Source organism: Lacerta agilis, chromosome 10 (genome assembly GCF_009819535.1).
Source record: "Lacerta agilis isolate rLacAgi1 chromosome 10, rLacAgi1.pri, whole genome shotgun sequence".
Taxonomy (NCBI): Eukaryota; Metazoa; Chordata; class Lepidosauria; order Squamata; family Lacertidae; genus Lacerta; species Lacerta agilis.
The window spans coordinates 29,221,485-29,234,656 of record NC_046321.1 but is presented as its reverse complement, the minus strand read 5'-3'; the positions used below and the strand labels follow the sequence as shown (position 1 = coordinate 29,234,656).

Sequence of the window (13,172 nt, the reverse complement as noted above, 5' to 3'; positions counted from 1 at the left end):
ACAAAACATAAATAAAATGATCACAATTGCACAATGTATAAAGAGAATAGGTAATAGTCTTAATAGAATTTGATCACCAAAGGGCAGTGCCTACTTAATTTAACATGCTGAGGGTCACTTCTCACTCTGTGCTGCTGCTGCTCCTTTATCCTCCTTTGCATTTGCCTTGGCTGCCGCCTCCTCATCTTCTCTGCCGTCATTTGTGGAGAGGCCCACTGACACTTCATTAGAGCAGGAGAGAGGAGCTGCGGTTGCCCACTGCAGTGGTGGCCAGAGGGTTCACTCTGAGGTTCACCCCGCAAGCCTGAACTGACTGCCTACTTTAATCAAATGTAGAGAGTTCCAAGTGGGGGCGGGGGTCATGGGCTTAGTTTAGAAACGCTTTCAGTTAGCTGCCGAAAAGGATGTGGAAGGGAAATGGTTCAGACCTGCTATCAGATGCAAAAGCCTGGTGGTGATGCAGGTGATTGGAAAGAGTGGGAAGTGGGGATGTGGGCCGGATGCAAGATGGTTAGTTACCCAAAAGCTTAAAGTAGCAGGAACTGCTAGCCCCATACTGGTTTGGCTTTGGTGAGGAACTTTTACGCACATATCAGAGCACAAACAGAATTTTGAGTTGGGGCAGTGTTTATAAACTTCAACAATGTAAATATTTTAAAACAGTGTTTTAAAAGAAAGTGGGTTTTGGAAAGCTAGCAATAGACTCCTAGCAGCTTTAACGATTTTAGATGAGTTGTTCCATTCTCTTCAGCAAGAAAGCGTATGCTACTAGACAACAGCCTTTCAGCATTACATTCTAGCAGGCTTCTTGAGTAACTACTTTCAGCCTACCTTAAGTTCCTCTCATATACTTTCATCTGGTTACAATGGGTGTTTTCACTTCCGATTCAAACGGCTCATGCAGTACTATTTTGACCCACCCTTCAGTGGCTTCACTTGATTGCTACACTGTTTTGGCAGAAAGATTATTTTTAATGCTTTTTTCAGATGAAGGCAATATAGAATTGTGTACTTAATACCTCAAAGATGTATACTTGTGGGCTAGTCCAGTCAAGCTAATGCGATAATAAATATGTTAACCTTTATAGTACCACAAGATTCTTTTGTTTTTTTCTGCAACACACTAAAACAACTGCCTCTATGGAAATTATTTCTGAATGTGTCTGTGATGTTCGAAGTTGTTTGATCTATATTTCTTCTAAAGAGACTTGATCCCAGTTTATATTGTAACTTTTTGCAAACTTTGGCACTCAGGATATGATACAAACATGCTTGTATGTTGTCATCTTGCAGAATTACTTTAAGTTTACTTGTGTAATACTGGTGTCACCTGAATAGTTAACAAATGATTACCTTGTGCTTATGAAAGCAATTTAAAAAAAGTTCTATCTTCCACTTATTTCAATCTTTAGGAAATCAAAACTTGCACAGTCATAAAAAGGCCGTACAAAAGTTGGGTTTTATATTACCATAACCAGTGTTAAAAACTTGGATAGAAAAACTAGGAGCCAAATGGCTTCTGGGACCTGGGTTGTGGGCACCAAAATAATGTAGTCTCCACTGGGGGGGAGGGTCAGCAACACTTTTTATTTATTATTTTGATAAGCATGAATTAATGTGCAACTCACAAAAGTGACACATTGTTAATACAGTGGTACCTCGGGTTACATACGCTTCAGGTTACATACTCCGCTAACCCAGAAATAACGCCTCAGGTTAAGAACTTTGCTTCAGGATAAGAACAGAAATCGTGCTCTGGCGGCGCAGCGGGAGGTCCCATTATCTAAAGTGGTGCTTCAGGTTAAGAAAGTATCAGCTTAAGAACAGATCTCTGGAACGAATTAAGTACGTAACCAGAGGTACCACTGTATCAGACTTTAAACAGTTTGTATGTTTAATTTGGTGTTTTCAAAACACTATTTATTGTTAAACTCCTTAACATATTGTCTATCCGTAACATATACTCTGAGGCTTCAAAGCACATACGTTACACTAATCCTTGAGTGTCAGCCAGGCGCAAAAAATGGCACCCAGACCTTTTGTGGTACTCACAAATGGAGAATCTTTAGGCGTAAAATGTTCCTGGCGCCCTGCTAATTTCAAACCCTAACAGCCCAAACAGCTTTAGTTGGTGCCTCTTAAAGCACAGTGTGGAGGACCATATCAAGAATAATTTTTCAGTTAAATGGGGCAGCTAACTTGTATCAGCACCTTCTGTAAGCACATAATTGCAACATGATTTGCATATATATCATATTCATATTGTGTGTATCCATAGCTATGGGTATACTCAGCTTCATTATCTTTGTGTCTATTTCTGCATAGAAAAATGTCTAAAGATACACATAACATAATACCTTTTCCTGCAGATATGTTCCTCAGAATTTATTTCTGTTTTGTTCTCACAATTTCTAGTATATTTTAATACCACACTATGATTTGTAGGCATACATTGAGACAGTATGTAAAATATACCTTGTGTCACTAACTCTATGGATTGTGAGGATAATTAAAGTACATTCAGATTCAGAAGAAACTGATCCATGTCATGTGCCCTTCAGTATAAACTTGTAGATGGTTTACGCTGAACTCTTCAAATCCTTAAGAGGATTTTTTCTTGGAATCTCATTTTTTGGAAACAGTGTTGGTACAACCTGTTGGTTGTAAGAAATAGGGACAAGCCGTGCAACTGATAAGTATAGTTGTTAGTGATAAATTTAGGTGTACATGAATGAAAACTTTGGTAAATGTGAATTTCTACATTTTACTGGATCAGAGTCTGTTTGTGTGGTCCCCATGTTTTTATGCTTTCATTATTTGCAAAGGACTGTGGTGCTGCAGGAGTTGTTGAGCAACAGGCCCTGTTTTCATACTCTGTGGATTTTTTTTATCAACCTGCTAAAATGCTTTGTAACTTCCTCTCCCCGCTGTCTACAGCAGAATACGGAAACCTTGGTGCCTGAGGCCACTTCTGCAATTGCAAGAGTTAAGAGTTGGGTGGGGATGACAGGGCTTCTCTCCTACACACTAGTGTTCTGGAGCTAAAAGAAAAGAAAATGAAGAGAAAAATATGCTCTGCATTGTGGCATGTCACAGTAACCTGTTCCGCACTTAATTCTTTGTCTGCCTCATTGCAGTGCTACAGTTGAAGCTCCAGCAGCGACGAACACGCGAGGAGCTGGTTAGCCAAGGGATCATGCCTCGTAAGTATAGCTTGTTTAAACTTCTTCTTTCTCTTTGAATACACAATGTCTTTTATTGAGATGAGAGCTTTGAAACACCTGCCCTTCCAAGATCCATTCCACTTCAGTCCCCATGTAGGGTGTGTGGAGCCTTGTGCCATTTTTAATTTCTAGGACTGGTACCCTAAGCATCTATTTTCTGGAAAATGGTTGCTGCACAGATTAAGATGTGGCTGTATTACTTGATAAAGAAGGACCTACGGGAAGATGTTGCCATGCTAGAAACATGTGAAAAACTGGGTGCATGGTAGTCATTTTCTTAGCATACTTCCTGCCATTGAGCTAGGAGTGTGGCTGCACACATGTTTAGTAGTACCCTGGCTATAAAATGTTCAAACAACAAAGATTTTTTTCTGCATTTGCTACTGTTTAGAATTCCACTGTAGCCTTTAGACAGCAGGTTTTGTTGCACGGTGACAAGTGCTGCAATAGCTTGTTCATTAGGTGTGGCTAAAGTCAACGATGAAATGAATATATGCAGGGCTAAGGAACACTTTGAAAATAACTTTTTAGTGTATGAAAAGTTATGATCAAATAGACAAATGCATCAGGAGAAGTAACATGAGGGCTGGTAGAAAAGCAGTTGAATTATTTTTACATGCTCTGTATTTGCCTTGACGCCTTTACAAAGGTGTTGGCTCTGCTAAGAATTGTGCAACCATCGCTCAGTGTACCAATATCATGTTGCTGTTTTGCTACAAGAGTACTACACGACTCATTTTGGGTTAGAAGGATTTTTTTATTCAAGTTTTAAGCAGCATCCAGATATATCAACATTTTATTTTGCAAGTCCTAGCTGTTGCAATAACAATTGGGACTTTATGTGAAGCTGGCCTATAAACATTTTTGTCTGTTGATTAGTTGGAAGTACACAGTTGTTTCTGGGGGAAGTTCCTGGCTCTCTAAAAGCTGAAAAGCAAATAAAGAGGAGTTTGGAGGGCCCTGTCTTGCACATATATTTTCCTATATCTTGATACTAGTAAATGATTCTGTTCACGTTTGGTTTCTGTTCTTCATGTTCAGACATATGATTTTAGTTGGCATGTTTATAAAATTTGTCAAATTCTAAAAAAAATGTTCTATGATTCTCTGCTTTGTTTGTGTCTTTTGTGAGCAAAGGGGTTTGAGCTGTTTGTGTCTTTTGTGAGCAAAGGGGTTTCAAACAGAACCACAGTGTAAAGGGGGCTCTAACAGACCCCCCAGTGCCTCATGCTGACCTGTTCTGCATCTTTAATTTCAGTATTGACAACTGTAGTAAAATGTGTAGCAACAATTGCATATTGAATGGCTCTTTTCCAAGTGACTTTCTTTATAATGGATTTGTTAAATTTTTGGATACTTTTAAAGTGTTATGGCAGCTAATTGGGCTGTTTCTGTTGCTGCCTCTGTAGTTCCAATAGGCAGGAGTCTGGATTCTGTATGCATGCTGGCTTGCTTTGTGGGCAATGGCACTAGATGTAGACAAATTTAAGAGCAATCAGGTATTTTGAATAGGTGTATTATAGGCAGAAAACTAATATAAAACTTGATCTTTTCAGTATAAACGGACATAGTTGGCAAGCAGATTAGTGAATGTTATTCCTCTAGTGCAGAGAGAGTCTAAGAAACTTGTCAAGGATAGATTGATAGCAAATAAAACAGATTACCATTAGTTGAAAATGCATTATTGCAAAACTAGGGTTAGCTCACCTTTCCCTTTCTTCACTGCCATCCTCATGTCTCATTTGTCAATTAACCATCAGTTTTACTTCATTAATTGATCAGTTAAGTTTGCACATGAATAAATTCTAGATTTAGAATGTTAATGAACACTTTTAAATGCTCAACATACTTTCCATAATTTTTTTTTAAAGAAAGAAAAACATATACAACTCTGATACATTGGATAGATCAGAAGAAATATTTGTTCTAGACCAAAGAATTATATTGTTGCATCAGGGGTTGTTTTTTTTTAAATGGAGAGGGGATGTGGAAGAAAAGAAGTAGGTTTCAGTTAATAGTGTTTTAATAAGATGTATCAAATTTTCATTTTAAATGTCAGTGTGCAGCTATTTTTTGTATATTGAAATTTGAGAGATGAGGGTGACCCAGGCCATGTCTGTGAGGAAGCAACTCCAAAGTGCTGGGGATTTCCCTTTCTAGCAGTGGGTGGAGCTGTTGGGGACCCACAGCCTGCCTGCCCTTCCCCAGACTATTGTGCTTCAGTGAGAAGCAGCAAGAGGGGCTTCTAGGAACCCAGTACCCATTCTTTTCTGCTTCCCACCCCCAACCCGGTCTTCCCTACTGGTTGGCCAGGCTTTTGACTGGAGGAGCAGGCAGCAGTATCACCAGTGTCTTCCACCTTGATGACAGCAAGCAAAACCTTGGCTTTAGATCTCTGCCATCCCTTCCTATGATATGTAGTCATTGCTAGATCAATAAAGTGCCATATCCATTCAAAATAATTATATTTTATCCCACCGCTCCTTCAGTGAGCTCAAAGCAACGTACATAAATTTATCTTCACCACAACCCTTTGAGGTAGGATAGGCTGAGAAAGTGTAACTGGCTCACAATCACCTAGTGAGCTTTATGGTTGAGTGAAGGTTGATTAAAAACTTTAATTGACTACTTGGGTTCATTAGTTACTTCTTGTTTCAGTCCTACTTATTTGCATTCTTTTGTGTTTATTGACTACACTTTATCAGGCACAGGTCTCTTGGCTGCTAGGATCAGGAATGGGGACCTTGTGGCCCTCCAGATGTTGGACTACTACTCCTATCATTCCCCAGAATTTTTCTTTGGGGGGGTGTGTGTACAATTTCCCAATCACTGTCATAGATACACAGAGTAAGCATTTTGTGTAGTATGCTGTGATTCAAACTATAAAACACTTCATACTGTACTTTTAATCTATTAAATGCCCATCACTCTGATAATAAAGTATGCATGTAGAGAAAGGACTGTAGGGTGCTGTGCATCTCTGTATACAGAGAGCCTTGTTAATGGAGGCCAGTCGTCCTGTTGTTATGGTTGGCCGGTTGGTTTATGCCTCCAGTGCAGTGCTTTATTTTTGGAAACCATATTGGGATAAAGTATAGGGGCACAAGGAGATAGTTGAGATGGAGGCCTGGCTTGTTCCAGTGTCACAGTGATTCCAGTGACAGGGATGAGGGTCAGGTTTTACCCCCTACACCCCCCCCCCCGTTGTGTTCCAGAGTGAACCCAGATCAGAAACGTCAGTGGTTAAGTGGTATATAAATAGCTTATATATATGCACACATACTTTGTTCTAATGAAAGCATTGGAGAACTGAACTAGCCCATGTTTGCATAGTTCAGCCCTGATTCTGCATCTTGGTGTGATGTTAAAGTGTGATAGAGATTGACTATTGCTAATCTTAATGAGTGTTCACTGAAAGGGCAGATCCTGAAGTTGAGGCTCCAGAACTTTGGCCACCTCATGAGAAGAGAAGACTCCCTGGAAAAGACCCTGATGTTGGGAAAGATGGAGGACACAAGGAGAAGGGGACGACAGAGCATGAGATGGTTGGACAGTGTTCTCGAAGTGACTGGCATGAGTTTGGCCAAACTGCGGGAGGCAGTGCAGGATAGGCGTGCCTGGCGTGCTCTGGTCCATGGGGTCACGAAGAGTCGGATACAACTGAACGACTGAACAACAACAAATCTTAATGAAAATTTAGAAACAAGGCACCTTTGCTGGTCCTAGTATAGAATAGTGGCTGCCATAATAGTAAGGTAAAGTGACTCCTGACCATTAGGTCCAGTCATGTTCGATTCTGGGGTTGCGGCGCTCATCTCACATTACTGGCTGAGGGTCATGTGGCCAGCATGACAAAGCCACTTCTGGCGAAGCAGAGCAGTGCATGGAAACGCCGTTTACCTTCCTGCCGGAGTGGTACCTATTTATCTACTTGCACTTTGACGTGCTTTCAAACTGCTAGGTTGGCAGGAGCAGGGACCGAGCAACGGGAGCTCACCCCATCGCGGGGATTCAAACAGCCGACCTTCTGATCAGCAAGCCCTAGGCTCTGTGGTTTAACCCACAACACCACCCGCGTCTTGCTATAATAGTAGAAATGCATAAATTCTCCTCCATCCTTGCCTCTGTGCACGTTCAGTGTGAATATATTCAGGTATGTTATAATGACACTCCTTGACCTTGCTTTTGAGGGAAGCCATGCTTGATCCTTTTGGGTTTCTCTTCCAATAATTGTTTACATAAAACAAGCACATGATAAACAATAAAGGCTTTAATCACCAGAGTGAGAAGGAAGAGGACTGAATTTACATTATAAAGTACAAGTTCGCCAGAAGCGGCTTAGTCATGCTGGCCACATGACCTGGAAGCTGTACGCCGGCTCCCTCGGCCAGTAAAGCGAGATCAGCGCCGCAACCCCAGAGTCGTCCGCGACTGGACCTAACAGTCAGGGGTCCCTTTACCGTTATCTTGCCTTATTAATAGTATGGGCTGACCATAATGCCAGTGTGCAGTTCAGAGAGATTCTAGAAGTTGTTCATTTTAACTTGGCAGTGTTGTAAATTAGAGAAACCACAAAAGGCCAGACGCTTCTGCTTGTTGTGTCCTCCAGTCCCATTTATTCAGATTATATGAGTATTTTGTTAAACTTCCTTAATTTAAACAGTTCAGTATGTATAACACAAGGCTGAGGGCTGCTTATTCTAGATGTATAGTTCATTTGTGAACTTACTCAACTTGTGAAATGCCTAGGGGGGAGAGGGATTGCAGTCAAGGACCTGATAGGTCCCTTTTTACTCACTTAAATGGATCCTATCTTTGCATTTTTGGGCATTCTTCCTAGAACAGATTTGAGGTCAGAGCAGTTTGTTCCAAAATAGGAAGCTTTTACATTTATTTTTCTCAAGTACACTTAAGCTTGCTTAAATACCCATTCAAAACAACCCATCTCCTTTTAGAATAATGCAAGCTGTTGGCTGTACTTTTACTTCTTATACTTTTAAAACTAGTGGAATTAAAACCACATTGTGTGCCTTCATTAACTTTCTTGGTATGCTAATAGTGAAATATTATTTTTCCCTGAGTAAACTTGTAAAACGTGATGGGCTTTGTCACACTGGGTGCTAGTAAACCTGCATATACTCTACAGTTCAGCATTTCCTAATGCATTGTGGCTATCTCAAGCAGCTAATTAAAAGCACCATTTCTAGATGAAGTTAACATTTTCATCTCTTGAAGGCCAGCATATATGTCTCACACAATTCAACTAGAGCAGGCATAGGCAACCTTCGGCTCTCCAGATGTTTTGGACTACAATTCCCATCATCCCTGACCACTGGTCCTGTTAGCTGGGGATCATGGGAGTTGTAGTCCAAAACATCTGGAGAGCCGAAGGTTGCCTATGCCTGAACTAGAGTATCAAGGATAAGGCCATAGCTCAGTGGCACGTGTTTTATATGCAGGCGTCTCAGGCTTAAGTCCTAGTATCTCCATGTAGGGCTTGGAAAGAGCCATGTCTGAAATGCTGGAGAGCCTCTACCACCAGCCATTGTAGATCAAGGGTGGGAAATCCTTTTCAGCCCAAGGGCCACACTGTTTCATTGGGACTTTTCCATTTGTACAGCATGACACTCTAAGTTCCAGCCACATGAAAGTCAGATGTATCTACTGGGCCTATAAGAGATGGGTCCTAGGGTGAGTCTCAAGGATTGGCTAGAGAGGTGGGGGGGGGGGGTTACAGTGGTCCCTTGGTTCTGATTCTCCCCCGCCCCTTCAAATTGTAGACAGATACTGAGTAGATTGATCAGTATATGGCAGATTTTTATATTTGTTGTATCTGCATTGAGGTTTACTGGCCAATTTCTGCTGGTGCTTGCTGCCAGTCTCCTCCTCTGAGTTATCTAGCATGCACAAGGAGGCTTGTGGGAGAGACAAGGGTTTCTCTAATTTTTGCTGCATTATGGAGAAAATAAGAAATGGCAGGGGCCTCTCCCACACTTTTATTATCCAAACACCTGGGCAAGCGAGAGTAGACCTTGCCTTTCCCTTGAGTCTTCTGATACTTGAAGAGAGCTTGAGAGAAAGGCAGGATTCTCATCCTTTGTGGTATTTTGGGAACAATGAGGAACCATAGGAGTCTTTCCCTACTCCTTCACAATCTCTGACTTGAAAGGAAGTGAAAGATCAGCCTTCCCCTTGAGCCTTCTGGCAAGTGGAAAAGAGACTGCTCTTATTTGCACTGAAATGTGAATGTGAACAAGTGTGAGAGAGTACAGCTGTTTTCTAGCTTCTCCAAATGACAGCAAAAAGGGAGGCTGGGAGAGGAATATTAAGTACTGTTGGGCATCCTACTTTCATATTTTGAGATTTTCATATGAATTTGGTAGAGAACTAGTGTCATGTTAATGAGACCAGACCAATCTGGGTTCAAATCCCCATTCAGCCATGTAGCTTACTGGACTAGTATCTTAGCCCAACCCTACTTCACAGGGTTGTTGTGAGAATTAGCTAACAACTCACAATGAGAAGGGTTTGGGGTTGTTTTTTGAGGAATAAAAAATAGTATAGCATATAGGCTACAAAATAAAAACTTTGCAACACCATTATTAGCCACTTCATGCATTTAAATGTAGAGTAAAGCAGATACCGGAATTTTGTCCAGTGGGAACATTGTCTTGATATATTTTTCTTTAAAACTCTAGCTCAGGGGTGGGAAATGTCTGGCCCTAAGGCCCAGTTAGGCCTTCCAGACCTTATCATTTGGCCCTCTAGGCTAATATGGTCTAGGCATATCCACCTGCCACCATATTAATTAGGCCTTTTGCTAATTAAAGAGTCTTTGGCCTTTTATATGTTTTTTTGTTTTTATATTGTAAAACGCCTTGTGATCCTCTCTGATGAAGGGCCGCATAGAAAATGAATGAATGAATGAATGACACCAGGCATGTGCCTAGACTTGAAAAAGGAGTTTGCATGCAGACACCATCTGGAAAGACTTTGCAGTGTTTCAAAATGTTGTATACCACATGGGTCACCTGGTACTATTGTGATGTTAGGGGATTGAGTGGTGTGTGGTCTTGCCCACCTGTTACATGGCGCACAAGGGTGGAGGGATATGAATCTGGCCTGCTGACTGGATTCAGTTCCCCACCCCTGTCCTAGTTACCACTTCATGCACTTTGTTTTACCTTGATGCCCTAATTGTGAAGCTCACCTAAGTGTTGAGAAAAAGACGCCCAAAACCCACCCAGAGAAGAACCATCACTAGAATTGTACCATACTTGAATTGTGTGTCCACAACTAGCACCACCTCCTATACACAAAACATTAGGTTTAGTGGCCTCCACAACAGTTTCATATATAAGGCTAAAAAAAGACTACTAGTTTCCTGACATGCTTCATGTGCAGTTATCTTCCAAGACAGAAATGTCCATATTGTAGAGCATGTTTAATAAAATTATGTGGTGAAACCACAGGAGACATCTGCCCTGTGTCTTCCATTATGCATTTTGCAGGTTGTTGGATACTGTCAACACTTCCAAACCACCAAGCAGGAAGGAAATCCACAGAAATTGATTGTGAAAATATAGCCTTGCAAGCACAGTGGTCATGTGGTTAGTGCTTTACATAGACCTCTGCCTGCCTCTCCTTGTTGTGAGACAAGCTCGATGGAGAGGGCATTGCTGCAGGAACCCCATCCTTGACTCTTTGTGCTGCTCTGTAGTGCCCCTTTGTGATCAGTGTAGGAACGGCATTGGTGGAAGCCTGTCAACAAGAATTTGAAAAGACTATAAAGATTACCTATCTTTTAACTTTACTCACATTTGTCCCTGGCATCCAATGACAATATTTCTTCAAATTACCAGCTTGGGGTATTACAGAAATAATGGACTTGTCTTTCATACATGATCCTAAATCATGGTTCAGGTTTATAGAAATGAGCTGCAATGAGTTCTCCCCACTTCTCAGGAGCCATGATGAAGAGTGTAGAAAGCTTTTGGTTCCTTTTAAATAAACCACAGATTGTTGCAATTTCCAAACCCAGATGCACATGTAACACTAAACCAAACAATGATATATCATTTTGAGGATGAACTGCGGCAAACCTTGGCCTCATGTGTTCTCCCCTCCTTCCACAAGGAAGAGATCAGAAGCTTCCATGTTAGATTAACCGCAGTTCAGCATTATGTGTGAACCCTTAACTATGGTTTGTTGGAAAAACCTCAGCTTCTTAAACTATGAAGATGTCTTGTTTTAAGAAACTGTAATTAAGATCTGTAATTAAGAATTAAGTGTGTTGGGTCTGAAATGAAATGGCAAGCTGTGGTCAATCTAAAATGGAAGCAAAAGTATTCTGCCTGAATTCAGCCAGTTTGTCTTTTAATCATTAAGCTTGCTCAATAGAATTCCTTCTGATTTGTGGGATTAGTAAGAAGTCTAACATTGGAAGGAATGCTTCTATTTTGGGATTAGTTAATAACTATGAAAAACTATTGTACAAGTACTTAAAACATATTTTAAAAAGAATTACAACTAGTTAATGTTATGGACTGGTAGGTCAAGGGAGCTCAGAGTAAATATACTGAGGAGAGAGAGAGAGAGAGAGAGTAAATGGTACATTGCTGTAGTCTAGTTGAAGCTGACTTTCTGGTCCTTGATGCTAGAATGGTTGCAAATGACTTCTTGTTTTTGTGACCAATATAGTGGTCAATAAGATGAACAATCTAGACCAGCAATATACAGCATTCAGTTGAATTAGTGTTCTGTGGTTGTATGAAGCTTTTTAAAAGTGGTGCTATGTTCAGAGTGCAGTAGTCCGCTTTAACCAAATCCTTGCAGAACACAAAACAGAGCTATCAACAGCTTTAACTTTTTCTGGAAGTGTATTATCTACATTTCATGTATAAACTAATCCATTTGTTCCCATGGCTCCTGGTATTTAGTTGGTCATGCTTTCAGCTAAGTTCTGTATGTGTTTCAAGAGCAGTTAATAAGTAGCGAAAATGAGGAAATGCTATCTAAATGGCTTCGCCTTTTCTCATAATTTTAATCTGCTAAAAAGGAACATTTCTCTGCCCTGCTTCATTTCCTCACCATTTGAACTAGATGGGAAAGATACTGTAGTTTACTTTAAATGTGAACTACAAAGCTACCCTGCATAACAAATTATGCCAGACTTAATGAACTATGTGTTCCTGACATACAGGGAACTTCAGGATCTTTGGCAAAGAGAGACATTTGTTTTAATACAAGTTTGCTCTGGTGGGACAGGAAGCTGCCTTCTATGGAGCCAGACCATTGGTCCATCTAGGTCCGCATTGTTTACACCAACTGACAGCATCTTTCTAGTGTTTCCAACAGAAGACATTCCCAGTCCTACCTTGAGATATTGGGGATTGAACCCTGGGACCTTCTGCATCCACTGAGCTACTTCAGGTTCAGTCACCGTGCCTGCCTCAGGGTTGCATGTGCCAACAGTTGCAGGGAGTTAGTTTCATATTTGTGGTGACTGAGAGTGCTGCAAGAACAAGGATACAGAGGAAGGAAGGGAAGTTATAAAGCATCATTAAGATAAATTGATCTACTCTCTTCTCTCACTCAGAGGTTGCAAATCTAAAGCACATTTGGGAGAGCTTCAAAAGTTGTTACTTCAATGTCATGCCCTTATGGTGCATCACAAATAGAAGCTATGAGATATATACGCAAGCCTTTATTGTGCCAACTCTCTGGATTGTAGCTAATGCTCCAAATTTTAAAAACAGAGAAGACATAGGTTTCACTGTTTTGCTGGGGATACTGGCAAACTACCATAATATCACTACAGTGTTTAATATAATTTTCTGTTCATTTTATGACAAATACTTACACTTCAAACCTGTGCCATGCTCATGAACAGCCTCTTTGATTGGTTTCAATGTAGTGCAGATCTTCACCTACATCAAGGAGTCTCCA

At 40.8% G+C, this 13,172-nt stretch overlaps 1 protein-coding gene across 5 annotated transcripts in view; it reads left to right on the top strand.

Moving 5' to 3' along the window:
- Positions 1 to 13,172, top strand: part of MRTFA (myocardin related transcription factor A) — an 84,570-nt gene that overhangs the window by 50,908 nt on the left and 20,490 nt on the right. For all 5 annotated transcript variants that reach the window (XM_033161406.1, XM_033161407.1, XM_033161404.1 and 2 more), the window contains one exon: positions 3,138 to 3,203. In XM_033161406.1, the coding sequence (XP_033017297.1) occupies positions 3,197 to 3,203 (7 nt within the window). In that variant the 5' untranslated portion in view covers positions 3,138 to 3,196. The remainder of the gene's footprint in view (positions 1 to 3,137; positions 3,204 to 13,172) is intronic.